This window comes from Notolepis coatsorum (assembly GCF_963971535.1).
Source record: "Notolepis coatsorum genome assembly, chromosome: 5".
Classification (NCBI taxonomy): Eukaryota; Metazoa; Chordata; class Actinopteri; order Aulopiformes; family Paralepididae; genus Notolepis; species Notolepis coatsorum.
Genome location: NC_140169.1, coordinates 26,587,709 through 26,614,796, shown reverse-complemented (window position 1 = coordinate 26,614,796; position 27,088 = coordinate 26,587,709). Strand labels below are relative to the sequence as shown.

The window sequence follows — 27,088 nt, the reverse complement described above, 5'->3', positions numbered from 1 at the left end:
CTCTGGTCCAGCTGAAGACAAAGCAGAGGAACAGATTGGAGATTGAGCATGACCTCAGAGTTGCTTTGTCTACCATCACCCCAGACTTTGAGACTCTTGTCAGGAGCAAACAACATCCCCAGTTATCCCATTAGTTCCCTGGGATGTTATGCTAAGAAGTCTGCTAAGAAGCATAATTATTTATTATTATTATTATTATTATTATTATTATTATTATTATTATTATTATTATTATTATTATTATTATTATTATTATTATTATTATTATTATTATTATTATTATTATTATTATTATTATTATTATTATTATTATTATTATTATTATTATTATTATTATCTTTTTTTTTTTTTCATTGGGTTTTTAGCCCTAGTTGCACGTTTGTTGCAACCCCAGTTATCCCATTAGTTCCCCCAAACTTAGGTCTGTTATGTTAAGCTAAGAAATCTGCTAAGAGGCATATATTATTTATTATTATTTTATTTCATTGGGTTTTTAGCCCTAGTTGCACTTTTGTTGCACTTTTTTGTGTTTATTTCATGTTTTTAACAGTGCATGAAAGATTGTGTATTACTGCAAAGAAAGAAAAAATTAAATAAATCATAGTGGTTAAAAAATTTGGGTCGCGACTTAATGACTAAGGAAAATGTTGGGTGCCGAGGCTAGACCAGTTGAGAACCACTGGTCTAGAGTATAAATGTTTTTATCGTTTTCTGCAGTATTTCCTAGAACGTGAGATATAGACATAAATGCATATATTAGATTATCAAATGCCGTTTGATACCGATCAATGCTATATTAAAAATTTCAACTGTACATGGTCCTAAACATTATGACTGATCATGCGCGGGTGAACGGAGGGGGGGGGGTTTGTATAATACGAATACACGCCCAAAGCATGTTGTTTATTGAGTTATGGCAACGATCTATATCCAGGGTGTGTGTATTGAGTCCCGCGACGATATACGAGTGGCCGGACGGAATAGGGAGACGCACCGGGATCACAAGAGATCCACTTCCGGTTGCAACTCGCCGATCAGCCACCAGGTGGCAGTATTGAAGCGTTGCAGAGTTGTGCTGGCTCACACAGCATCAGCCAAGACTCCGTGATTGAAATATGAATACCATGGCGAAAATATGAAATATGATCAGAATGACGTTGTACGCCGTGATTTGGCAGAATTCGCATGAACTTGAAACCCGTTCTAAGTTTGTTTCTAGGTTAAGGAACTCAGTAATAATCATTAAGTCATGTGCAAAATGAATGAAACATGTGTCTAGTCTTTTAGAAACAGTCAAACAACTATGGGCAAAATGAATGCAGTACACTTCTAGTCTATAAAAGTTAATGATTAATAATTGAGACAGTAAGCATACTGGGAACATGATGTGATTAAAGACTCTGTTCTCAGAATAGAGTGTGTGGGTGAGGGGGCTTGGAATGTGACCACTGAGTAAATTTACATACAAAGTGTTGGCCACAGTTAGAACAATAGAGCTGGGCACATCACGTAGCTGTTATCTAGCTGGGGTCTCTGGTGACACACAGAGATAGACAGCTGTAAGGAGGAGGGAATTTAAGTTTCACTATTGCTGTAACTAAATGAATGTTTATATCCTGAATGAAACTTCAAGTTAAATTGCAAATATTACTGTTATATTGTACAAAGGCTGCTGAACGGAATAAGATGAAACATGTTGTATTTATGAAGAGAGTCATTGAAGGTTTACAATCAAGCCTTGTTTGAACCAAGTTGGACATATTTAAAATGATAACTAAGATGAACTGTTAGCATAGAAGATTTAATAAAGTTAAAAGAAATTATTAGAACACTATAAAACTGGGCTTGATGGTAAAAGAGTGACTCTCAGCTGAGTCGCTTTTGAGTCAAGAATAAAATGTCTGTGTTTAAGGAATCAAGCAGAATTCAACCATAAATATATATATATATATATATATATTTTTTGTATTTAATTTTTTTAATTTTTTAACACTTTAACCGCCGAAAACGCCGGAACTCGTCATTCCCCGCCATGCTCATTCCGCCGAGGACGCCTTAACTCGTCTTTGATGTCAATATTTCAAAAATCTGTCATCGAAATCATATTTTCCTTTCCGGAGCTCTGAGACAGAGTGCTGATCTCCTCTCAACTCTCTAGCAGTTCAAGAGCGCCATCTGGTGGCCGATCGGCAGATCGCCAACCGGATATTAACCTTTGAACCAGTAGTACTCATGCAAATGTGGTCCGGCCACTCTCAATAGCTCCCGCGACTCCATCTTGAAACACTGGATAATAGATTGCTCGCCCTAACTCAATAAACAACGTTATTTGGACGTATATACTATTATACAACCTGGAAATGGATAGGGCATTTCTACATCCCATAATCGAAAACGGTCTACTCCACGCTGATTGTCCAACGGCGCGAGGAACATACGGTAAGATTCAGCGTTATATTCTAACATGTTCAATATAAACTGCTATGATGAACATATGACCCACTCTGGATGAATCATCTAACGCTGCCCACGGAATTATAAACGATCCCCCGCCCATCCGGTCATCATCAGATCATACGTAGATCATTCTAGAAGTACGTCCAGTTGAAACTTTTCATCTCGCGCCGATCGCTACCAAACTGTATTTCATCATCAATATAATGCATTTAGGGCTATAAATCACGTTCTGAACAAAGCTGCAGAAAACGATAAAAACATACTTATACTTTAGACCATATTTTAGTATGAATATGTGAATGAAAAAGTTTAACGTTGCTACACCCTGAACAATACATATAGGACATTGAATGGGCCATAATAATGGCAATGTAGCAATATAATTTAAAAAGTTATAGCCCTGCAAAGAAGGGGAACTTCTCCATAGACAAATAGAGCTGGCGAGGGATGGTAAATTATGAATTTAACCCATGGCGATCAAAGTGTTAAACAAACACATAAACAAACATGACAACACATGATTAGATATACAAGCATTGTAAAACAGTGTACATCAGTTAACTCACCATTTGGATAAATGTCTTATACAAGATATACCCCTAATACCTGCTATCTATTCCCCTACACACATATGCTCTTGCTCGCACCCCCCGCCCTGGACCCCCCAATGGATAATCCATCCATTATCCTTCACTCCTAACCAGACACTACCAGTAAATGCTAGCTTTTATTCTCTCCACCACTTCTAACCACATTGTCAATTTGGATTCATTGAGACCCAAAATTCTTGCTGTAGATATTTCTAGATAAATCACATCGATATATGTAAGAATCCAGACCTTTCGGCACATTTTTTCCGGTTGAAACCATTGTGATGCTATCAGTTTTTTAGCCACTGTAATACCAGATAAAACCAATCTCTTTTGCTGTATAGGTACTGCATATTCAAAAACATCATTCAGCAGTAATATAGAGGGGTGTACAGGTATATTCAGAATTAAGAGATTTGATAATTGCTGGGTCACTTCTTCCCAGAATATCTTAACTGGTGGACAGTCCCAATACATGTGCATAAATGTCCCCTCGTCCCCATTTGTACATAAGGAGCATTTGGAGTCTTGTTTAAGACCCATTCTGTTCAGTCTTATAGGAGTGAAGTATGTCCTATGAATATAGTTAAGATTGATTTGTTGATGGTCCGGGTTCCTTGATGCAAGTCGAACATTTGCCCAGGCTTCTTGCCAATCAAAATCTTTTTCTAGGTCTGGTATATCCCTCCTCCAAACAGAGTCTAGGTGGAGGGTTTCATACGAAGCCGTTAGTAATTGATGATAAAAATCTGATACAAAACATCTCGATGTCTCTCTTTCATAGAAAAATGTGTGGTATCTGTGGTGTGCAATTGGTATCCTTAATGGAACACCGTGTGTCTTCAAACATAACAATAATTGTGCGTAAAAAAGATATGTGGAACCGGTGAGATTAAATTCTTTTTCTATTTCATCATAACTACAAATACCCTGTTTGTTGAAAACATCTCCTAATGTATGTATGTCTTGCTTTTCCCATCTAGGGAATCTTATAGGTAATTTTCTAATCAGGAGTGCATTGTTATTGAATAAGGGAGTATGATTATGCCATTTATGTGGATTAGAATATTTTTTTTGTGTTTCACGCCATATCCGGATCGCATGTGTAATTATGGGGCCAAATTTCAGTTCGCATTGCTTAATTGATATTTTGGTGTATACTATGTCCTGCAGTCTCTGTGGTGCTACTATATTTACTTCTAAATTTCTCCAGGATACTGATGCTTGGGGTTCAAACCAAGTTGTCAGTGGTCTTAAAGTGTACGCCTTAAAATAGTGGAACAAATTTGGGATTGCCATCCCTCCGTCGGCTTTGTTTCTCTGTGCGGTGGATCTTTTTATACGTGGTGGTTTGTTATTCCAAATAAATTTATATGAGGAAGAGTGTAATTTTTTCCAGTAACCATCTGGAGGGGGTAACGGAAGCTTTGAGCTGATGAAGTTGATTCTAGGTAAGACATCCATCTTAACTATTGAAACCCGTGCCTGTACTGAGTTTTTAAGTTTTGACCACCTGTCAAGGTCGTATTTTATTTTATTTTGGATTTCTATGTAATTGTGTTTCACCGTTTGGCTTATGGTAGGGAATACTTCAACTCCCAAGCATCTAAAGTGTTTAACCATTGGTATTTCTTCTGGAAGACTTGTATTCTTTGCAGGGGCGTTCAGTGGAAGAAAAGCCGACTTTGGCCAGTTTATTTTAAATCCCGATAGGTCGCTATTATGTAACCATTGACTACAGGCAGCTCGTTAACTTGTCAATGTTACACAATAAGGAGACGGCAGCCAAAGTATCTAAATAAAGAATATTTTAATTAATAGTTACCATGGTTTTCGTAACTGAAATGAACATCAAATAATAGACAGACAAACACAGGACTATACAGACAGGATCAGCACCAGACGGAAGGGATGTTAGAACAATGTGACATCGATCAGCGCTGCACTCTGCAATCTGTCAATAACATCCTCAATCGATCAGGCAATCAGGCAGGACGAATGGGCAGCCCCAGCCCCACTCCTCACCAGCCCGACCCGCCCCTGGAAAACAGAACAAAATTAACAAAGAGAAACACAATAGGCCACAAGACAGCTCCAACACAGAGCCACCTCCCATGCGGAGGAACGTCCAGCCTCGCTCCCACCACTGCTTCAAACGGAACAATGACGGCCTCCTCCATTTCCCTCGCTCCCACTGGAAAGAGAAGACTCACAGCATTGGCATCACACACATTGTCATCACTCGCATCAACACTAGATGGGGCCAACACACAAGCCGACGCTGACGTAGAGGGCACAATAGCAGGTGCAGCCACTACTGAGGCTGGCACCGGCGTTCTAGGCATGGGAAAAAGGATAGGGATGGAGTTGGCAGTACCGTCAGGCACCGCGTCACTGCCCGACAACCCCATGTCAAATAAATCAGCACCACCCGTCATGGCCGTCGTACGTGCATCTGATGGACCAACTCCCGTATGCACACACGCCAGAACGTCCGCACCAACAGGCCCCGCTGAAACGCAAATGACATCTGATGTTATTAACATCTTACCCCCTGCCAGGTCATTACCGAGGATCAATGACACCCCCTCGATCGGGAAACGGCTATCGACCCCGATAACGACCGGTCCCGACACCAGGCCCGACTCCAAATGAATCCTGTGTAGCGGCATTCTCATAACATGTCTACCAAAAGCTCTGACCCTTATCCCAGCATGTGCTTTTGATCTGTTATCAAAGGGTAACACATTCCTACGGATAACCGATTGAGACGCAGCAGTGTCCCGTAAGATAGTCACAGGGACCTTCCTACCACCTTTGTAAAATGATACCAACCCTCTACTAATAAAAGGTAAATAGGCTGCCGCCATGCCTTCACCCACAGCAGTGGGCGTCGCAACCAACGATATTTGTGTCATCTGTGTGGTAGGACTGTTAACCCCGTGAAGGAGAGCATAGCAATTATCTTTGATATGCCCTTTTTTTCCGCAATGGAAACAGACACGAGTGTCCCCCCCCAGACCTCGCTCACCAACTCCACCTGCGTCTGCATGTGTTAACTGCTCGCTATTGCCAGAGGCCCCCAGTTTACCACCGGAACTCCACCCCGGTCTGTCCTCCCCACCAGGACAGCCAGGCTTGACAAACAGCACCCTGTGTGTTAAAACAAACTCATCCGCCAGACCGGCAGCCACCGAGCATTTAGTCACCTTCCGTTCATTGATATACATCGCCACATTATCGGGCAAACGATACGACTTGAATTCCTCCAAGAGGATGAGCTCCCGCATTTTAGCCAGGGTGTCCACTTTCTCCGACGCGCACCACCGGTCAAACAACAGCTCTTTCTCGTACGCAAACTCCACATAAGTCTGCGAGCTGCCCTTTCTCAGAGCCCTGAACCGCTGCCTGTACGCCTCAGGCACCAGCTCATACGCCCTGAGAATCGCAGCTTTGACCGCCTCGTAGTCTTGGGTATTCGGGCACAGGGACGCATACACATGATGGGCTTTTCCCGTAAGGACACTCTGGAGCAGTAACGTCCAGTGTTCGGCCGGCCATCTCAGTGTCGTGGCCACAGTTTCAAACATGGAAAAATATTTATCCACATCTTTCTCCAGAAACTGCGGCACGAGACGGAGATATTTTGCCACATCGAACCTATCCTCAATGTGTGGGCGCACCTCTGGCCCAAGCCTCCTGAGTTCGAGTGTGTGTGCGCGATTGCGCTCCGCCTCAGCTTGGTCACGGTCCACATGCTCCAACTCGCGCGCATGCACACGTTCTGCCTCCGCGCGCACACGGTCCGCCTCCTCACGCTTGAACCTGAGCTGTTCAAACCTAAGCTCCAACTCCAACTTGCGCAGCCCCAGAGAGCCATCAGGGACTTGGTCTAACTCCTCATCGGTATCGTCATGCACCACCTCTTGGGTGGTCAGAGCCTCCACCAATATCCCCCGCTGCTGTGCTTTTCTACCCGGGGCCAGCTTAACCCCATAATGTTCCGCTATTCCCGCCAGCTCATCCTTCGTGCACACGCCTAACAACCCCACTGTCGGCCTGCGCACAAAGTCTGCCACTGTCACTGGCATTTCTGAACAGGGAAGAAACAGGGAAGGAGAAAACGAGAGATTCCTACAACCACAACCACCATATATCAAAACAAACGAAAACAATCAACCCCTAAATAACCACAACAAACAAAAGAAAAAAAAAGAAAACGGCTTCACCCTATGCGTCTGTATAGTCCTGGTCCCTACCCACTTCGGCCACCGCTCCACTACCAACCCTGGTACTGCATGTACGAAGTATAAACAAACACTGGCATGACCGCCTAACGCCTCCACATCTAGAGGTATTCGCAAATCAACCACTGTCATGTGTCAAAAAAAAACCAAACCCATCCCCAAACGTTCTCAACCCTCACTATAGTACCCCTATATAAGTAATCACTATACACACGCCGGCCTAGGAGGAGCCTGACAGGGTCCTTCTAATACCCCGACCGCATGTGGTGTGTCCCCAGGCGATGGAAGGTACCATATATAAAATGGTCCAACTGCCCTAGCTGGTTGAGAACGCTCCCTATTGGAGAAGTATTTGCCAAGGGGGTCTAAAACATGGGTCACACACACAACAATGCCAACCATACCTCACAGTGTGGATCCAGCCCAGCGGCCATCACCAAATGCCTGTTCCTAGTCGTTTGGCCGAGCCCCCATATTATGTAACCATTGACTACAGGCAGCTCGTTAACTTGTCAATGTTACACAATAAGGAGACGGCAGCCAAAGTATCTAAATAAAGAATATTTTAATTAATAGTTACCATGGTTTTCGTAACTGAAATGAACATCAAATAATAGACAGACAAACACAGGACTATACAGACAGGATCAGCACCAGGCGGAAGGGATGACAGACTACTTATACACAAGGGGATGACGAGACGACACACACCTGGGTTAATGGTAATTGGATACACCTGGGGAAAAACAATGGGGACTACACACTAGGACAGAGGACTACATCTAGACATGACACATCACACTAGGAACGCCTGATCAGGGCCCATGACACACATAACAGTCGCCAAAGTCATTAATCAACTTGAGAAGATGAGGCATTGCGGTGTTAGGGTTTTGCATGAACAGTATTACGTCGTCCGCATATAGACTAATTTTGTGTTGTGTGCCCTTGATTACGATTGGTTCTATGAGTTGGGATTGTCTTATATATTGTGCTAAAGGTTCTAGTGATAAATCGAATAGTCCGGGACTAAGAGGGCAACCCTGTCTAGAAGAGCGTGATACCGGAAATATTCCGGAGGTGATTATACCTGTTGTAATCATGGCCGATGGGTCTTTGTATAATACTTTAATCATATCAATGAATCCTTTTCCTAACCCCATAGATACGACCATTCCAGCCTATCAAAAGCTTTCATTGCATCCAGGGACAGCATCGCCTTGGGTGTGGTGTCGTCCTTGCTGGCATCTAGTACGTATAGTAATCGTCTTATGTTGTCAGTGATCAAACGGTTTCTTATGAAGCCAGTTTGATCCGGATGAACTAAAGACGTCATATGCTTTTGAAGTCCGATGGCTAATACCTTAGAGAACAGTTTGATATCGGTTCCGAGGAGGCTTATGGGTCTATAACTACCACACTCGGTGGGGTCTTTGTCTTTTTTAAGGAGGACTGTTATGAGTGCAATATTGTCGTTCTTATGAAAGTTCCCCTCCTTGACTGAGTATAAAATCATATTAAGTAATAGGGGTCCAATTATGTCCCAACATGAGAGGTACATTTCTGGTGGGATACCGTCTCTTCCAGGAGCCCTACCACTTTGCATTTCGGATATGGCCTTCATGAGTTCCTCTAGTGTGATTGGTGTTTCTAACTGTTTAGCATCATCCTCTGAAAGTTTGGGGAGGTTAATTTGATTAAGATATGTCTCCATTTTGTTTTGATCGAAGGTCATTTCTGATTTATACAAGTTGGAGTAGAATTCTTTGAATGTCGTGTTTATTTCTTTGGTGTCTGTTACAAGTCCTTGTTATGCTTTAATGGAGGTTATATCTGCAAATTTTGCGTTAACTCTTAATCGCGTAGCTAGTAGGTGACTTGGTTTGGAACCTTGAGAGTAATGCTGTTGTCTTGTGCTACGTATTTGTACTTCAGATTGTTGTCTGTAAATGGCGTTAATCTCTATTTTTAGTAAATTAACTTGAGATTCCAGTCGAGCCGAGTCATTATATTGTAAAGAAGTAAATAATGTAGAGTAGAGCGTTTCTAATTCCGCCAGTTTTGAGCATCGATTCTTGCGTATTTTGGATGAAAAGCTATCCGTGAAATCCTTGATCATTCCCTTTACCGACATCCATAATATTCTAGGGTCCGGCACCGAGTTCACATTCTCTGGTAGGAATACTGAAAGAGCTTCTTTGAGTTGTGTAATGAATTCCTTGTTATTCAGCAGTGTTGTGTTAAAGCACCATCTTGGGGCTCGGGATGATAGTACACCAAATGATCCTTTTAGGAGTAAATAACAGTGATCTGATAATGCATTGGGTACCATCTCCACTTCATAGTTATCAAATAGTCTCGGTGTTGCGAAAACATAATGTATTCTGGAGAGTGTTTTGTGTCTTGCTGATCGACAAGAGTACTTCCGGGTCGTGGGGTTGAGTGATCGCCATAGATCATTTACACCTGTATTCTTTGCCCAATCCTTTAACGCATTAGATGACTTTTTTTGTTCGTTGGAAAAGTTGGGATAAGATTTATCCAACCCACGGTCCCAAATGGCATTAAAATACGCACCAATTATAAATGAGTATTCTGGAAGGTTTAACATTTCCCTAGTGAGTGCAGTGTAGAAATTATTTTCGTATAGATTTGGGGCATATACCGCTACCAACGCTATTTTCCTTAAATATCTTGAGGCTTAATACCAAAAGTATTAAGCCTATTTTTGACTAATTCTATTACTCTGATTTGAAACAATGAAAAACGGAGCAGTTGGACAAAGTACAACCTCCTTTGAGATTCAAACTGTGAAAGCTTGTGATTGGATGAGACCATATGTGTGATGTCACTGATGACCTCACGCTAAGGGGTTTCAACTCATTGATAAAAGGGGAGTGTTGAAAACACACGACACACAGAACACCCACGGCCCCAGCGGGAGGACGGCGAACGAGAACAGACGAAGAAACTCATCACCATAGCAACGGAAAAACAACAACAAAGGACATTAAAGCGGGAAAACTTCCTGTTTCCCAGACAACAAAAGAACTTGAGTGAGCCAGATAGATTCAATGCTGTTTTGAACAACCTTTATTTGGATATAGACTTTTTTCAACAAAGACTCATGCTTGAGTTTTGTTGGATTTCAACCTTTTAATATAGAAATACATTGTGTTTATATGCAATAAATGCAACCCCTTCTGACAAGAGAGCTGCATCTTGCTTGATGATTCTTCCATCACCTCACTGTTCTCCTATGGGTAACGTAACCAGCAACTTCAAAACAACAGCAGAGTACTGTACTGTTAAGATAATACTATACTTCATGAGACAAGTCCAATTGAGACGACATTGGCTTCCCCTACTGTAGCTCCTGTGGGCCCTCCTCTACACTTGCCACCTGCCACTCAACATCTTTTAATGTGAACTGTTTGTACATAGAGCATCTAAAGTGCTCAGGGAGCACAAGGCGCAACAAGCGATACCACTGATTACCGTTGCTACCTCCGCTAACGTTACATACGTTTACATACATTACTACCGTTAGCATTGATAGTTAACGCTAATGTCGGCAGCTATCGATATGTTTTCAACATCGACAGCTGTCGATTTCTCTTCAGATACCTTTAGATTTGATTGGTCCGTCGACAAGTTGGTGACATTCACATTGGTGACTGAGTGAATGAGTGACTGAGTTACTGTATGAGTGAGTTAGTGATGTCGCCGGTCACCGGAGTGCTTAGATAAGATAAGATAAGATATTCCTTTATTGATCCCCTTGGGGAAATTCAGGCATCATAGCAGCATGGGGGAGGGGTACAGGTAGTAAAAACAACACAAGCAGTGTAGACAAATAAGTCAATATAATTTACTATCTAACTAACTGAAATATACAGTAATATTAGGGGGTGCACAGGGGCTACAGTGTGAGCAGCACACAGGAAACAGGAAGCAGGAGAGATCTGTCTCCGTCAGCAGTGTGGAGGAATCCCTTTTGGTTGCCCCGAACAGCTTAACTCACACCTAGGTGAGAGCCATGGGGCTTCGGCCCTCACCCCTCTCTTTTATTAACCCTTTCACTGCCACACTACCAAAGGGTTAACCCTTTCACTGCCACATGACAAAGGGTTAACCCTTTCGCAACCACACTACAGAAGGTTAACCCTTTCACTACCACACTACAGACGGTGAACCGTCTGTAGTGTGGTAGTGAAAGGGTTAACCTTCTGCCGTGTGGTGTGGTAGTGAAAGGTGAGTGTCCCCTTCTCCACCTCAGTGTTCTCCCAGGTGGCCACTGGAAAACACCCCTCTTAGCCAAACCTATATTAACCTATATTGATCATGAAGATCCGTCTACACCATAATTGATGAGTTTGGTTCCACCACAGCAGACACCGTCGCTTTGAGTTACAGCAGGTTTTAAACGCTCCGCTCCCCTGCACCGGCAGGCAGCGCCAGAAGAGCTATTCACTGCCTCACCGTTAGAGCATCCATCTCCCAGTCAGACACACCCGCTAGCTGTGGGCACTGGTTGAGAAAACCTCTACTCCCTTTATCCTCCTCTAGCTTGGTCAGCATCAATTTACTCTCAGTTCAATCTAGCCGGGGGCGACAGTGGTTCAGGAGGTAGAGCGGTCGTCTGGTAATTGCAAGGTTCCCGGTTCGATTCCAGCTCCTCCCGGCAGAGTGTCGAAGTGTCCTTGAGCAAGACACTTAACCCTTAACTGCTCCCTATGAGTAGGTCGGCACCTTGCATTGTTGCCTCCGCTGTCGGTGTGTAAATGTGTGAGTGAATGGGTGAATGTGAGGCATAAGTTGTAAAGCGCATTGGATAAAAGTGCTATATAAATGCAGTCCATTTATCATTTACCATCTAGTCAATTCAAAATGTAAACAGTAGTATCAGTAGTCCCCACCTGAGGGACAATCAAAATGGCTTCAGAAAGGGAAGGACCACCGTAACCCAGATCATCGAGGATCATCGAGGAGGTGAAAAAGAACAACCTTACAGCGGTTCTCTGTTTCATTGACTTCAGGAAAGCTTTTGATTCAATTCAATACACAGAGGTGTGCTGGTGAAAATCCTTAAAGCCTACGGGGTCCCTCCTAACCTGCTCCGGGCTATGGAGGCCATGTACAGGGTTACACAAGAGCCAAGGTGGTAACCCCAGACGGTGAAAGTGAGGAGTTTGACATCCATGCAGGGGTGCTGCAAGGGGACACTCTTGCCCCCTTTCTCTTCACTGTAGCCCTGGACTACGCGCTTAGGAAAGCCATTACTGGGAGGGAGCAAGAGCTGGGCTTCACAATCACACCTCAGAAGTCCAGAAGAAACCCAGCTGTAGTCCTGACAGACCTGGATTAGGCAGATTGTTCCTGGGTCAACTCCACAGAGCGGGACCTTGGAGGAGGCATGTAGGGCCCTGACTGGCATGAATAGCATGTGGAAATCCAGTCTCCCCCGACACATCAACATTTGTGTGGAGTCTGTACTTCTCTATGGCTGCGAATCATGGACCCTGAAGCCCACCTTGCAGAAGTCTCTGGATGGATGCTATACCAGAATGCTGCACATGGTACTGAACATCGATCAAAGCGAGCATGTAACCAACAATCATCTGTACGGGGGACTACCAAGGCTGAGCGACAAGGTGGCATCCAGGAGGACGAAACATGCAGGTCCCTGCCACCGACACCAGGAACTTCCGACTAGAAAGCTAGTGCTCTGGGAGCCAACGCACGGACGTCCCACGCCAACATACGTGGACATACTGAGGAAGGACGCAGGTGTGGAGAGCTCTACGGAACTGGCCGGATGTATGGAGGATCGGAATGATTGGAATCTCCGCTGGCGAACCCGTCTGAGGACGACCAAATGATGAGTATAGATACACCATAGTGAGACATGCGAGATTGGAGCATTGCTAAATGCAAACAAATCCTGGACAAATAAATATGTACATATTTATGTGGGATAATTTATGGAACCATCATCTACCCATCCTCTCTTTCCATCTATAATTCTCTTTCCTCTCATAATTTCTTTATCCTCTCTATCCCTTCAACAAGCAAGTGAATACCCCATCCTCTGTCTCTTTATCTATCCTTCTATCCCCCTACATCTCTCTACCCTCCATCTATTCCTCCTGTTAAAGATCAATCCATTCCCCCTATTACCCTAGTCCCTCTCTCATGAAAACGACGAAGATATCTCCATCCATCTATTCCATCTATCCTTCATCCACGCTATTTTGCCTCTCAATAACTCTTCTCCCATCCACAGATTCATGGCTATAGGCACACACACACGCACGCACACACGCACACACGCACACATGCACACACAGACACACACACACACACACACACACACACACACACACACACACACACACACACACACTTATTCACTGTCCTGTCTCCCCGTTTTCGTGCAGTAATGTGTGCGCGTGTGTGTGTGTGTGTGTGTTTGTGCAGGCGCGCAAACATGAGCATGCATGTTTCCACTGTAAGTCTGTGTTTCTGACTGTGTGTGTGTGTGTGTGTGTGTGTGTGTGTGTGTGTGTGTGTGTGTGTGTGTGTGTGTGTGTGTGTGTGTGTGTGTGTGTGTGTGCGTGCGTGCATGCGTGCGTGTGTGTGTGTGTGTATTCATCTGATAAGAAGACGCACTGCCTCATTAGAAGACGTGCTCTCTGATGAACGACGTATTCACCCAACAATTTATCTTACAAAGACGTATCAGGTACTGTAAGCTTGGTTAGGCGATATTTAAGCCTATAGGCATGTTTATAATGGTTACGGTTTCACCTGCACAAGCCTCTCTGTCTCCCTCACACACCCCTGTGTCTGTCTCTAACCCTGTGTCTGTCCCATTCACTCACTGCACTTCGGCACAGATGATAATCATCACGCTGGTGGATGGAGACGCCGTACCTGCAGTCTTATCACCACACCATCTACAAGAAGACCAGGATCTCCATACATCAGCGTCAGATCTTTGTTTATTGACGGCCTGGCAAGTATCTTGAGATTACCTCTATTGCATATGCTTTTTTTGACATTTCAGTAGTGTGGTAGTGAAAGGTTAACCTTCTGTAGTGTGGAAGTGAAAGGTTAACCTTCTGTAGTGTGGAAGTGAAAGGTTAACCTTCTGTAGTGTGGAAGTGAAAGGTTAACCTTATGTAGTGTGGTAGTGAAAGGTTAACCTTCTGTAGTGTGGTAGTGAAAGGTTAACCTTCTGTAGTGTGGTAGTGAAAGGTTAACCTTCTGTAGTGTGGTAGTGAAAGGTTAACTTTCTGTAGTGTGCAAGTGAAAGGTTAACCTTCTGTAGTGTGGTAGTGAAAGGTTAACCTTCTGTAGTGTGGAAGTGAAAGGTTAACATTATGTAGTGTGGTAGTGAAATGGTTAACCTTTTGTAGTGTGGTAGTGAAAGGTTAACCTTCTGTAGTGTGGTAGTGAAAGGTTAACATTCTGTAGTGTGGTAGTGAAAGGGTTAACCTTCTGTAGTGTGGTAGTGAAAGGTTAACCTTCTGTAGTGTGGAAGTGAAAGGTTAACCTTCTGTAGACAAGTCAAGTCAAGTCAAGAGTTTTATTTGTCACGGCATACGAGTATACAATGAAATGCGGGTGGTCTTGCCCACAACGATGTGCAATACAGTGGGTACAACATATAATAGAATCCAATACAAAAAACATTGTGCAATAACAGGTAACAGGTAACATGGTGTGACATCAAAATCGGTATCTGTACATAGTTATTTACAGAGCATATAGGACATGCTAGGTAGCTTTGGTAGTGCAATACACTGTTACTGTTGCTAATACTGATTTAAAGTGGCCTTTCCTTTTGGCAATAAGTGTGAGTGTGTGCGCATGAGTGTGTGCCCGCTCATGTTGAAGTGTTAAAGTGGCTGCTAGTGTGTGAGCGTGCACAGCGTGCGTGTCGTGTGTGTGCTCATGTGTGCTTATGTGTGGATAGTTCAGTGTTCTGTGGTACTCAATGTTCATTGTTCAGGACTCTGATGGCCTGGGGGAAGAAGCTAAGCCTAAGCCTCTCTGTCCTAGTAGCTGGGGTTCGCAGGTGTCTGCCTGACCTCAGCAGCTGAAACAGGCTGTTATTGGGGTGGTGGGGGTCTTTCATTATTCTGCAGGCTCTGGATTTGCACCTCTTGTTGTATAGAGCCTGCAGGGGAGGTAGTGCAATACCTGTGGTACGCTCGGCTGAGCGCACCACTCTCTGTAGGGCCTTCTTGTCCTGTGCCGTGCTGTTTCCATACCAGGCAGTGATGTTTCCGGTCAGGATGCTCTCTACAGCTCCTGAGTAGAAGGACTGGAGTATCTTCCCCGATACTCTGAACTTCCTTAACTGTCTCAGGTGGTAGAGGCGCTGTTTCGCCTTCTTTACTACTGTGTCTATGTGTGTTGACCATGTCAGATCCTCTGAGATGTGGACCCCCAGGTACTTAAAGCTGCTCACCCTGTCCACGGTAGCCCCGTTAATCATCAGTGGTGTGTGCGTCTCCTGCTGACCTCTCCTATAATCCACGATCAGCTCCTTGGTTTTACCAATGTTCAGGAGCAGGCTGTTGTCCTGGCACCAGCGTTCCAGTACCTCAACCTCCTCCCGGTAGGCCTTCTCGTCGTTGTCCGAGATCAGCCCCACCACCACCGTGTCGTCTGCAAACTTCACTATGGAGTTGGAGCTGAACTTGGCCACACAATCGTGTGTGTAGAGTGAGTACAGCAGGGGGCTCCCTGGGGGGACCCGATGCTCAGGGTGATGGTGTTGGAGGTCTGACCCCCCACCCTGACCGCCTGGGGTCTTTCGCTCAGAAAGTCCAGTACCCAGGCGCTCAGGGCGGAGCTCAGACCTAGCTCGATCAGCTTGTCCACCAGTCTGGTGGGGACTATGGTGTTGAACGCTGAGCTGTAGTCAATGAACAACAGTCTCACATAGCCCCCCTTCTGACGGTCAAGGTGCGAGAGGGTGCTGTGCAGTACCTGGGAGACCGCGTCGTCGGTGGACCTGTTTGTCCTGTATGCAAATTGCATAGGGTCCATATCACTGGGGAGGGAGGCACAAATGTGGTCCTTGACCAGCCTCTCGAAACATTTCATGACCACAGAGGTGAGTGCCACCGGTCTGTAGTCATTTGGACATGTTGGGGAGGGTTTCTTCGGTACATGGATGATGGTAGACATCTTGAAGCAGGCAGGGACCACTGACTCCGCCAGGGATTGATTAAATATGGCGGTGAACACTGGGGCCAGCTGGTTGGCACAGGACTTGAGTGTGCGTCCTGTTATACCATCTGGGCCAGCAGCCTTCCTGGTGTTCACCTGCATAAATGCTCTTCTCACACTGTGTTCCGACAACGAGAGAGCGTCCCCGCCCCCCCGCGGTTGCCCCCCCCCCCCCTCCACAACAGCTGGCGCGCCAGTGACGTCACTAGCCGGAGAGCCAGCAGTGCCACTGTCTACACCAAACCGAGCGTAGAAGGTGTTGAGCTTGTCCGCGAGGGAGGCGTCATGTGGTAGTGAAAGGGTTAAGTCAGCCTCCCATCAGTGGTGCATGAAAGCGGACTTGTCCATATTAGCCCTTCTGGTCCAGTATGACCAGTGGTGTGAAATCTTCTCTGCAGGTGTAACAAGGTTGAAACCTTGCAATGGTGTAAACTCACTCCTGAGTTATATACCCTCCACTTCACCACCTGAATTGGAACCTTTTCAAGTGGAACAATGGATAGGAGTAGGACCGTGGTATTTAACTTTCACTACCACACTACAGAAACCTTTCACTACCACACTACAGAAACCTTTCACTTCCACACTACAGAACCCGTTCACTTCCACACTACAGAAATCTTTCACTTCCACACTACAGAAGGTTAACCTTTCACTGCCACACTACAGAAATCTTTCACTTCCACACTACAGAAACCTTTCACGTCCACACTACAGAAATCTTTCACTTCCACACTACAGAAACCTTTCACTTCCACACTACAGAAACCTTTCACTTCCACACTACAGAAACCTTTCACTTCCACACTACAGAAACCTTTCACTTCCACACTACAGAAACCTTTCACTACCAAAGACACAGCAAGAACAGGAAATGGCGGGGGCAGTGTGAGCCTCCCACATGTTACACGTCGCCAATGAGAGTCCGCGCTGGCAGGTGAAAAGAAGTGACTGGCTGCCTCCACATGTATCGGAGGGGACATGTGATGGGCTTCTATCCTCCCTACGACCGGCCAGTGGGGGGCACATGCGAGCAACGATCAGGACAGGGGAGGGAGAATTGGCACAAGAGGAAAATTGGGATGGGAGAAAAAATCACAGAAAAAAGGAAGAGAAAAAGTAGGTAAAAAAAAGAAACCTTCCACTTCCACACTACAGAAGGTTAACCTTTTACTACCACACTACTGAATCCCTCCCACCCCCTCTACGACGAGCTAGTCAAGATGAGAAGCACGTTCAGTCACAGACTCATACCCCCCGACACTCAACTAACCGCCTCGGCCAGTCCTTCATACCAGCGGCCATCAGGCTCCACAACAGTGGGCAGGGACTTGGAACAACAAGTGAGTTGCGAGCCCCGCTTTGTTTTATGTATTACTGTTTTTACAGTTTGGCTCAGCACCAAGAAACGGTGGATGTGCGTTTTATTTTTTTTCTGGACAGGGACTGCTGCCAGACATCCAACTACAACTACTACTGTAGGAACCTAAAAAGGACAATAACACTACCTTATGCATGCACCTTATGTGAATACTGTATATGTCAGTGAGTTAGTTAGTTAATTATATTGACTTGTTATATTGTTTACACTGCTTGTTTTTACTACCTGTACCTCCCCCCCCTCCCCTTATCTTATCTTAAGGTTAACCTTTCACTACCACACTACAGAAGGTTCTATTTCATACTGGCTTCCGCTCAGCGTCATTCTGCACTAACCTCACTTTGTGCACAGCACTGAATAAAAAATCCACAATGTACCTTTACATACCGACATCCCTCTGGCCACACCCCTATCCGCTTACCTTCATAAGCAGGTGTGTGGTCACCTACTCGCCTCCGTCTTCACTTTCACCACAAGGAAGTGCCTTGGTATATACCCCACTTGACGAGGTTGTTAGTTGAAGAAAGTTGAGTTACGTGTTTACATTTTTTCTTGCTTTTTTCTTTCTCTCATAAATTCAGAAAAAAGCTAAGTCATAATGTTTACCTCGGAGGGTCGCGCTAGCAACGTCACCAGCGGTTCTCCATTGCCTCCTCTGTCGTGCGTCTTGGAGCGGGGTTGAGGCCTCTTTCGTGGTCGGCAGCCGTGCCCGGTAGGCGTCCGATAGATAGTTTGCCTCTCCAAGGAGCTGGTGCACCAGCGCCGTCTCCTGTGCGATGGCCTGGTTCCGGCTCTGGTTCCTTTGCCTCCGGGGAGTCGTCCGCTGTTGGGCGGCCGGCTCCTCCGGTTGCAGGGGATTTGAGACGCAAACTTTTTGTGTCGGCTCACTCCCGTCGCAAGATGGTGGCTTGTAGACGCGAACGGCCTGGTTTTGGTGAGTTGCTGGAGCCGGATGAGGATGCGTCTGATTCTCCATGGCCGATGGAAACAGAGGACTACATGGTAGAAGCGGACGGGTTCTTGTTCGACGCCCCGGTGGAGACATGTCCGCCGCCCGTCCAGGTAACACTGGAGGGGGGTGAGATGTCTCCTTGGGATTCCTCGTATGCAGATGTTGGGTTAGAACCTCCGACTCGGCGGCGGGATGCCCTGCTATCAGCCACATCAGAATGTGGCTCTGTAACCAGTAGTCTGCTGCATGTGAGGGACACGAGCTCGGTGGGGGAAAGTATGCAGGGGGGACTGCATGCTTTGTTCCCAGAGCTTATGGCGGCGGCGGCAGTCGCAAACGGCGTGCCGCTGCCGCAGCCACTGCCTGTTCCTATTCCTGACGATCTCATAGGTCATCTATGGCAACGCCGTCCTGTGAGAGGGGTGGACGTTGTCTGTCCATTTTTCCCCTCAATGGAGGCCTACGTCCGTCAGAGACAGGTGGTCTCCCACATCATGGGCCTCACCCCCGCCTACGTGCAAGTCACAAGGGTGGTGGGTTTGGTAGAAGGCATGAAGGAGGGCGTGCCTCGGCTTGATAGGCCGATGGCGGCGCTCCTTTGTCCTGAGGTGGTGTGGGAGCCGTTATGGAAGCCGGTTCCCCAAGGGAAATCGGCGAGGTGGTTGGCTTTCTGGAGTGACCAGTCATTTATCTCCGCGACGCAATCTCTGGCTGCCACTTCTAACATCGTGCAGCTGGCGAGATTCATGTCCGGGATACTGACGGGCGGTATGGAGCTGACTGATTTGCAACATGATCAGCTCACTCAGTCGGCAGGAGCCATCCTGCATCTGATCCAGCCGCAGGCCATAGCCGCTGGGAAAGTACGCGCCCTGGCCACTCTAGTCCAGCGCCACCTTTGGCTGGAGCAGGCGCGTGTGCCGGAGAAGAAGAGGACTCCACTTCTGACGGCACCCCTCTCCGATGTTGGACTTTTCGGGTCGGCACTGCAATTGATGACCTCAACCTGCAGGGAGATGCAGGAGGAGCGTTCCGTGCTCCAGCCTCATTTCCCCCCGCCCGATGTCGCCGGTGGAGTCAGACGGCAGGCTCGTCGTCGGGGTTCCACCGCCGTAGCCGCCGCTGCTACCACCGCCACTGCTGGTCCTTCGGCAAAGAAGGCCAGGAGGAGAGAGGGCGCGTCCGCCACTGCAGCCGGCCCATCTACGCCCGGAGGTGACGGTAGGGATCGTCATGACCAGCCTCCGATCGTTTACCGTCCCTCCGGGGCTCCCCGGGGTGGCAAGTCCCGAGCGGCTCGTGGCAGGCGTCGCTGAAAGTTTACTTTTTCCCTCTATGGTCCCCCCCTGTTCCCTTCCCGGCCCAAATATGATTTGTTTATAGAAAATAATGTTACAAACTGTGTGTTTATTCACCAAACATATGATGGGGATACGACGTGTGAATCTTTCGCTAGTATGGGTTTGATAGGAGGGCTAGACTTTAAGTCTTGTTGGTTGCTACATTCATGTTAGAGCTTAAGCAAGGCCTGCAGCTTACACTCGGTTGAAAAAGGTTTTTTCTGCCTCTACCTGAATCTTCACATAAAGGTAGAGGTTAGTTGTGTGCTCTGTTGCTTAAACAGTGATATTGAGCCGCAACACTATTGTGTTGGTCTGCAGTAATGCTCATGTATGAAAAAGTACCGCGGCTCGGCCGCTCTCTCTCTATCAGATTTTCTGTGTCTTGCAACATAGACACGGGTGTCGGGTTCACACATACATAACTTGGCCTTGTTATAAACCCTGTTCACAGACGTGTCTGTGGCTAGCGTACATTGAATTCGCTTTGCGCTGTTCATTAGCATACTGGCTACTTAAGGTATCATATGGTTGTTTGTTGTTGTCGTATGTAAGGGTTGGGCTTGCGAGGGGGTACCGGATAAACCCCTCCTTCCCTCTTCTGATTGGTCAGGGGGTTTCTTGGACTCTCTTTTCATTCGGTCAGGGCCAAGCTGTTAGGCAGCTTGGCACGGGGGGGGGGGGGGGGGGGGGGGGGTTTCCCTGACTCCGCACCTATCACAGGCAGTTGAGTCATGGGTTTCCCCCCGTCATAGAAAACGTCACTAGGTACATTTCTATTGGACGACGGCTTCTGTGAGTTTTTTCAGACCCGTATGTAGGGTCTGTTATTGTCAAGTTGTCGGGGCAGAGCGTAGGAACTTACTGTTCTACTACGCTCGATATACGTGTGACTTGAGTCTGTTGGTCACATGACTCAATGTTACCGTGACTTTTCATTCTATGGCTCACGTGGGAAGTCTCTCTGAGGATTCCCGTCTCCTCTCTGTGGTGAGGGTGGCGGGATGTAAGAATGTAAAAAAAATTTACCCTTGGCCGCGTCACGTGGGGTTCATGTCAGTCGGTGTTTCTTTCTTTTTAATAATAAAAAGAGTGAAGAATATGAAGCACGACAACTCCTTGTCGTTCTCCCAGGCGACTTGAAGGACCAATGTCTGGTGTCTGGTTAGACTATCCATTGATGTGTTTGGGTCTCGACGCGTACATAGTGCTGGCTCGGGGTGTTTTCTGATAAGAATCACGCAGGAGGCTAGTGCGCCTTGGTTGCTCGTTATTAAAACAGCGTTTTTATAGGGCAACTGGGATGGGGGATTTTTTCCTCTTCCGAGCGCCTGTTACTGGGTCTCGACGGATTCTCGTTCATATCTGGGGGATGTTAACAGAATAGATCAGAACATAGGTCGAGGGGTCTCACGCCCTTGGGGTGGGCCACTGAGCGCGGTACAAATGCGACCGTCTTGGTGGCGCCCTCTTTTCATGTTTTAGATCGACACGCATGCCTACCCCCTCTCCTGGAGTGGGGATGTCGGCGTGGTTAGGGCACGGGACTGGTTCTGGTCGCGCTGGTCCAGGTCAGTTAACCCGTTGTCCGCCGGGGACGCAGATCTGCTGTTCTGGTACCCTGAGGGACTTGTGCTTTTTTCGGGGGGGAAAATGCCCGGCTGTCACATGGTTGGGCGTTATGGAGACCCTTTGTTGGGTACATGTTGTACCCTGCGCTATCATAAAGGGGCTGGTTCTCCATTATTTTCGCTCCTCTCTCACGCATGGGAAGAGGGGGCTGTTGGGGTGGTCTTCTGGACCTCCTCTGGTAGCCCTGTGTGCTTCCCGAGCCGCCGGGCCTGGTCCGAAGTTGTGTTTCGTCGACCCGTATGCCTGGAATAACCCTTTTTTGAAAACTGAAACACTTGTACTGCGGTGTAGCCAGTGTATACCCGCAGGTGTGTTTTGGAGTTTTTTCTTGAGGGGTTATAGGAACAACCACCGCCTGTGGTACCAAGAGGGTGGTTGATTCCCTGGTGTGTTGGAGCAGAGTCAACTCCCGGGTTACCCGGTTGAGTGTGCCCCTGCACGTTCATGACGTCTGCCAATCGTGTCAGCCTTCTCTGCCTCGACCCCTCTGGGTGGGGGTTTTGTCATGGTGCGCAACAATGCCAGCATACGCCCCTTCCGCCGGGGTGCTGTTTTCAGTTGACCCCTTTGGCGCCTGTCTCGTCCGCAGTGCTCCAGGCTCGGGTCTAAAGCCTGCTGCCTGGTTTAAGGGATCGACCCCTCTGGGGTCGTCTCCCCGGTGCGCTGCCTGCTTCCGTTATGGTTAGCCTTTTGAGTGCTTCAAGTTACGGCCATGCTGACTGCCTGTGTTGCAGGGTCAGTGTGCCAGGTGGCGTACTAGTGGGGGGAAGGGCCCGCTCTTGGAGGGGCCCTGTCCGAATACACTAGCGATATGGGGGGCGGTGTCACTAAGTGACCGCCTGGTGAGGTCTTGATGCTTGGCGTCATTGACCTCTCCAGGCCCCCTTTTTCCAGGGGATCCAGTCCCTTCAGTGGGTCTGGGTCTTCCTTCGCGCTCCGCTGCTACGGCCTTGCCACGGGGTTGAGTTTGCTCTTGACCCCGTGATTTTGGGGGCAGTAACGAGGGTTGTTCCTTCCGTTCGTTCCCTGGTGGCATGCGGGTTGTGCGTGTGCGTAGTCTTGGGGTCAAGCCACGGTTTGCTCACCCTGTGCGTTGAGTTGCTCGAGTTTCTCTTCGCACGGTCGGATCCGTCTCCCTCCCGTCCTCCAATAGGGAGGGTATCCTCCATTAGGGAGGGTCGGGGGGCACGGTCCTCTCCGGTCTGATGGTTGTGGGGGGCCTCAGCGGAGTACATTTGTCGAGCTTCTGGCTCCCGCTCAGCTCCTGTTGTGCAGAATGACGCTGAGCGGAAGCCAGTATGAAATAGAACGTAAGGTTATGTATATAACCAAGTTCTATGAATACTGGTGACGCTCAGCGTCAGGACGCCACTGCGGCCCTTGACCTCGCCTTGTGGTGAAAGTTTGGGAAGGAGGCGAGTAGGTGACCACACACCTGCTTATGAAGGTAAGCGGATAGGGGTGTGGCCAGACAGATGTCGGTATGTAAAGGTACATTGTGGATTTTTTATTCAGTGCTGTGCATGAAGTGAGGTTAGTGCAGAATGACGCTGAGCGTCACCAGTATTCATAGAACTTGGTTATATACATAACCTTGCTTTAACCCTTTCACTACCCCACTACAGGTTATCCCTTTCACTACCACTACAGACGGTTAACCCTTTCACTACCACACTATATGTTAACCATTTCACTACTACACTATAGAAGGTTAACCCTCATTCATATTCAGTTAAACTTGTAACATTGCATTGTGTGTTTTTTTACTCACATGTGCTCTCTGTGTGCGGAGTGCACAGCCGCTGCGTTGCTATAGCGCCAGAGGACAATGACTGATGACAGGACATCCAGCGTGGCATCAAACTGCAACAGGAGGGGACAATGGCATTAGGTTTTCTTTTTTACTACACTCTTAAAATGTATGTTTCAAGTTTCAAGTTCAAGTTTCAAGTTGTGCTTTATTTGTCACATATAAGGTACATATACATTATAGTGAAATGCTTGGTTCTGTATGACCCTCCTGAGATTGTGCTTCATACAGTAAAAGAGCAAAAGAATAAAGACCAAACACTATACAAAATATACAATATACAAAATAAAATGTAGAAAATACAAAATGCAGAATAGGTAGTTTAAATGTGTAAGAATAAATAGATAGAATATGTTTAAATGTTTAAAATGTGATGCATGCACTTCTTTTCTTGATCCTCCTGTTGATCACAACTGTTGCTTTCCCGAGACCGACCGACAGACAGACAGACAGACAGACAGACAGACAGACAGACCGACCGACAGACAGACAGACAGACAGACAGACAGACAGACAGACAGACAGACAGACAGACAGACAGACAGACAGACAGACAGACAGACAGACAGACAGACAGACAGACAGACAGACAGACAGACAGACAGACAGACAGACAGACAGACCCTTGTAATTGATGTTTACACTTTGAATTGATTAAATTGGAGGTGAATCCCCCGCCCCCCCCCACACACACACATACTTGAATATGTTGTGCCACTTTTCAACACTGTGTGCATGTGTGTATATGTGCATGTGTGTGTATGCGTGCATGTGTGTATGTGTGCATGTGTGTATGTGTAGAAAGCTTTATTGTCATTGCACAATACAGTACAACGTGATTGGTTCGTGCAACACCTAAAATAACGATACCTACACAACACATCCATGATGTACCTATAGACACACAGCCATACATACATGTGTTGTACCCACACTCACTGACACACCACACATCCATGTACCCACTCATACCCTCTGCTGCATATGCACTTATTCACAGGAACATTAAAAAGGTTAAACAAATAAATAAAAAAGCATTGCAAAATCATCACAGTAGAAAGAAAATGTTGCACACCGCCGGAAAATATTGCACATTAACGAATACCAATATTGCATTATTCAGCATTACTGCTCATGTCCCAACATCTGTCATATTGCACATACAAGTATATATTATAGTGAGGTAGATGTAGATGTGGTGGCAATGGGGGGGGGTGATTGTTCAGTTCAGTGATGGCTCTCGGGAAGAAGCTGTTCTGCATCCTGGAGGTGCAGGCTTTGTAGGCCCTGTATCGCCTCCCAGATGGCAACAGGGAGAAGAGGTGGTGAGAGCATGGCCGTAGCCAGCTATGAGGTCCTGTGGTACATGACTGAGAGGGGGCTGTGGTACATGACTGAGAGGGGGGCTGGTATACATGACTGAGAGGGGGCTGGTACATGACTGAGAAAGGGGCTGGTATACATGACTGAGAGGGGGCTGGTATACATGACTGAGAGGATGCTGGTATACATAACTGAGAGGAGGCTTGTACATGACTGAGAGGGGGCTGGTATACATGACTGAGAGGGGGCTGTGGTACATGACTGAGATGGGGCTGGTATACATGACTGAGAGGAGGCTCGTAGATGACTGAGAGGGGGCTGGTACATGACTGAGAGGGGGCTGGCTGGTACATGACTGAGAGGGGGCTGGTACATGACTGAGATGGGGCTGGCTGGTACATGACTGAGAGGGGGCTGGTACATGACTGAGAGGGGGCTGGTACATGACTGAGAGGGGGCTGTGGTACATGACTGAGAGGGGGGCTGGTATACATGACTGAGAGGGGGCTGGTATACATGACTGAGAGGGGGCTGGTATACATGACTGAGAGGAGGCTCGTACATGACTGAGATGGGGGCTGGTATACATGACTGAGAGGGGGCTCGTACATGACTGAGATGGGGCTGGTACATGACTGAGAGGGGGCTGGTATACATGACTGAGAGGAGGCTCGTACATGACTGAGATGGGGCTGGTACATGACTGAGAGGGGGCTGGTATACATGACTGAGAGGAGGCTCGTACATGACTGAGAGGGGGGCTGGTACATGACTGAGATGGGGCTGTGGTACATGACTGCGATGGGGCTGTGGTACATGACTGAGATGGGGCTGTGGTACATGACTGAGAGGGGGCTGGTACATGACTGAGAGGGGGCTGGTATACAGGACTGAGAGGGGGCTGGTATACATGACTGAGAGGAGGCTTGTACATGACTGAAAGGGGGCTGGTACATGACTGAGAGGGCGCTGGTAGATGACTGAGAGGGGGCTGGTATACATGACTGAGAGGGGGCTGGTGGTACATGACTGAGAGGGGGTTGGCTGGTACATGACTGAGAGGGGGCTGGTACATGTCTGAGAGGGGGCTGGTAGATGACTGAGAGCGGGCTGGTATACATGACTGAGAGGGGGCTGGTACATGACTGAGAGGGGGCTGGTACCATGTATCATCATTGTAGGTCAAACCATTTAAAAGTTAATTTCCACGGCAGCCATTTTGGATTTTGGTCTCTCACGTATCATCATAATATTATTTTTTAAATCATTAGGATAAGGGTTCCCTTGATAAAGATGCATGAAAATGCTGTATAATATGCAACACCTGTAGCTCAACTGCAAAAACTGCTTTTTTGATTTGATTAGATTTATTTGGAAATTAAAAACACATCATAAAAACAAATTATCTTGACCAATTTGTATTCCTGAGGATATCACCTAAAAGCATTCATTAAAACACTTATTTCCAAGGTGGTCCTCGATGGAAGACATAAAAACACAGCACATATAGCCTACTCAACTGCAAATTTTTCCTCAACTGCAAAAATGTATGCCTACTTATGTATTAGCCTACAGAGAAAAACACATTCACAACAGGCAGCAACGTTTATTTTCAGCCAAGTATGGTAATAAGTTAACTATTAGGATATATATGGTATGGATTACTTACTCTTAACCCTTTCTCTGCCACGCTTATATCCATCCTTATACCATCCTCTGTAGGGATGCCCCCCGGACCCCGGTTTTAAACGGGAACCGGTACTATATTAGAAAATACCGGAGTATTTATAAGCTCCGACGTCCTCGGTACTGCTATCGATACTCTAGAGAAATTATTATTATTATTATTATTATTATTATTATTATTTAAAAGTTGCAAACGATCTATCCTCTCTCTGTCTCTGCACGAGAAGCGAGCCACAGCGAGTCATTATTACACACACTCCTCGCGAGTCGCTCGCTAGTAGTGCTACATACGGGTACTCCTTAATGAAAGTTCTCCGTGCTGAAGCGCGCTGCACACAGACACAGACAGCTCTGAGTCTGCATGCACCGTGACTCGTGATGGCGGATAGAGCGAAGCGTTCTAAAGAAAGTATGGATATACAAC

At 46.7% G+C, this 27,088-nt stretch overlaps 1 protein-coding gene across 1 annotated transcript in view; it reads right to left on the bottom strand.

Annotated features, from left to right (window-relative positions):
• Positions 1-27,088, bottom strand: part of LOC311228133 (transmembrane protein 163b-like) — a gene marked incomplete at both ends in the record, with an annotated part of 432,918 nt that overhangs the window by 52,310 nt on the left and 353,520 nt on the right. Inside the window, one exon of the mRNA XM_084314048.1 lies at positions 23,617-23,708. Within this exon, the coding sequence (XP_084170174.1) occupies positions 23,617-23,708 (92 nt within the window). The remainder of the gene's footprint in view (positions 1-23,616; positions 23,709-27,088) is intronic.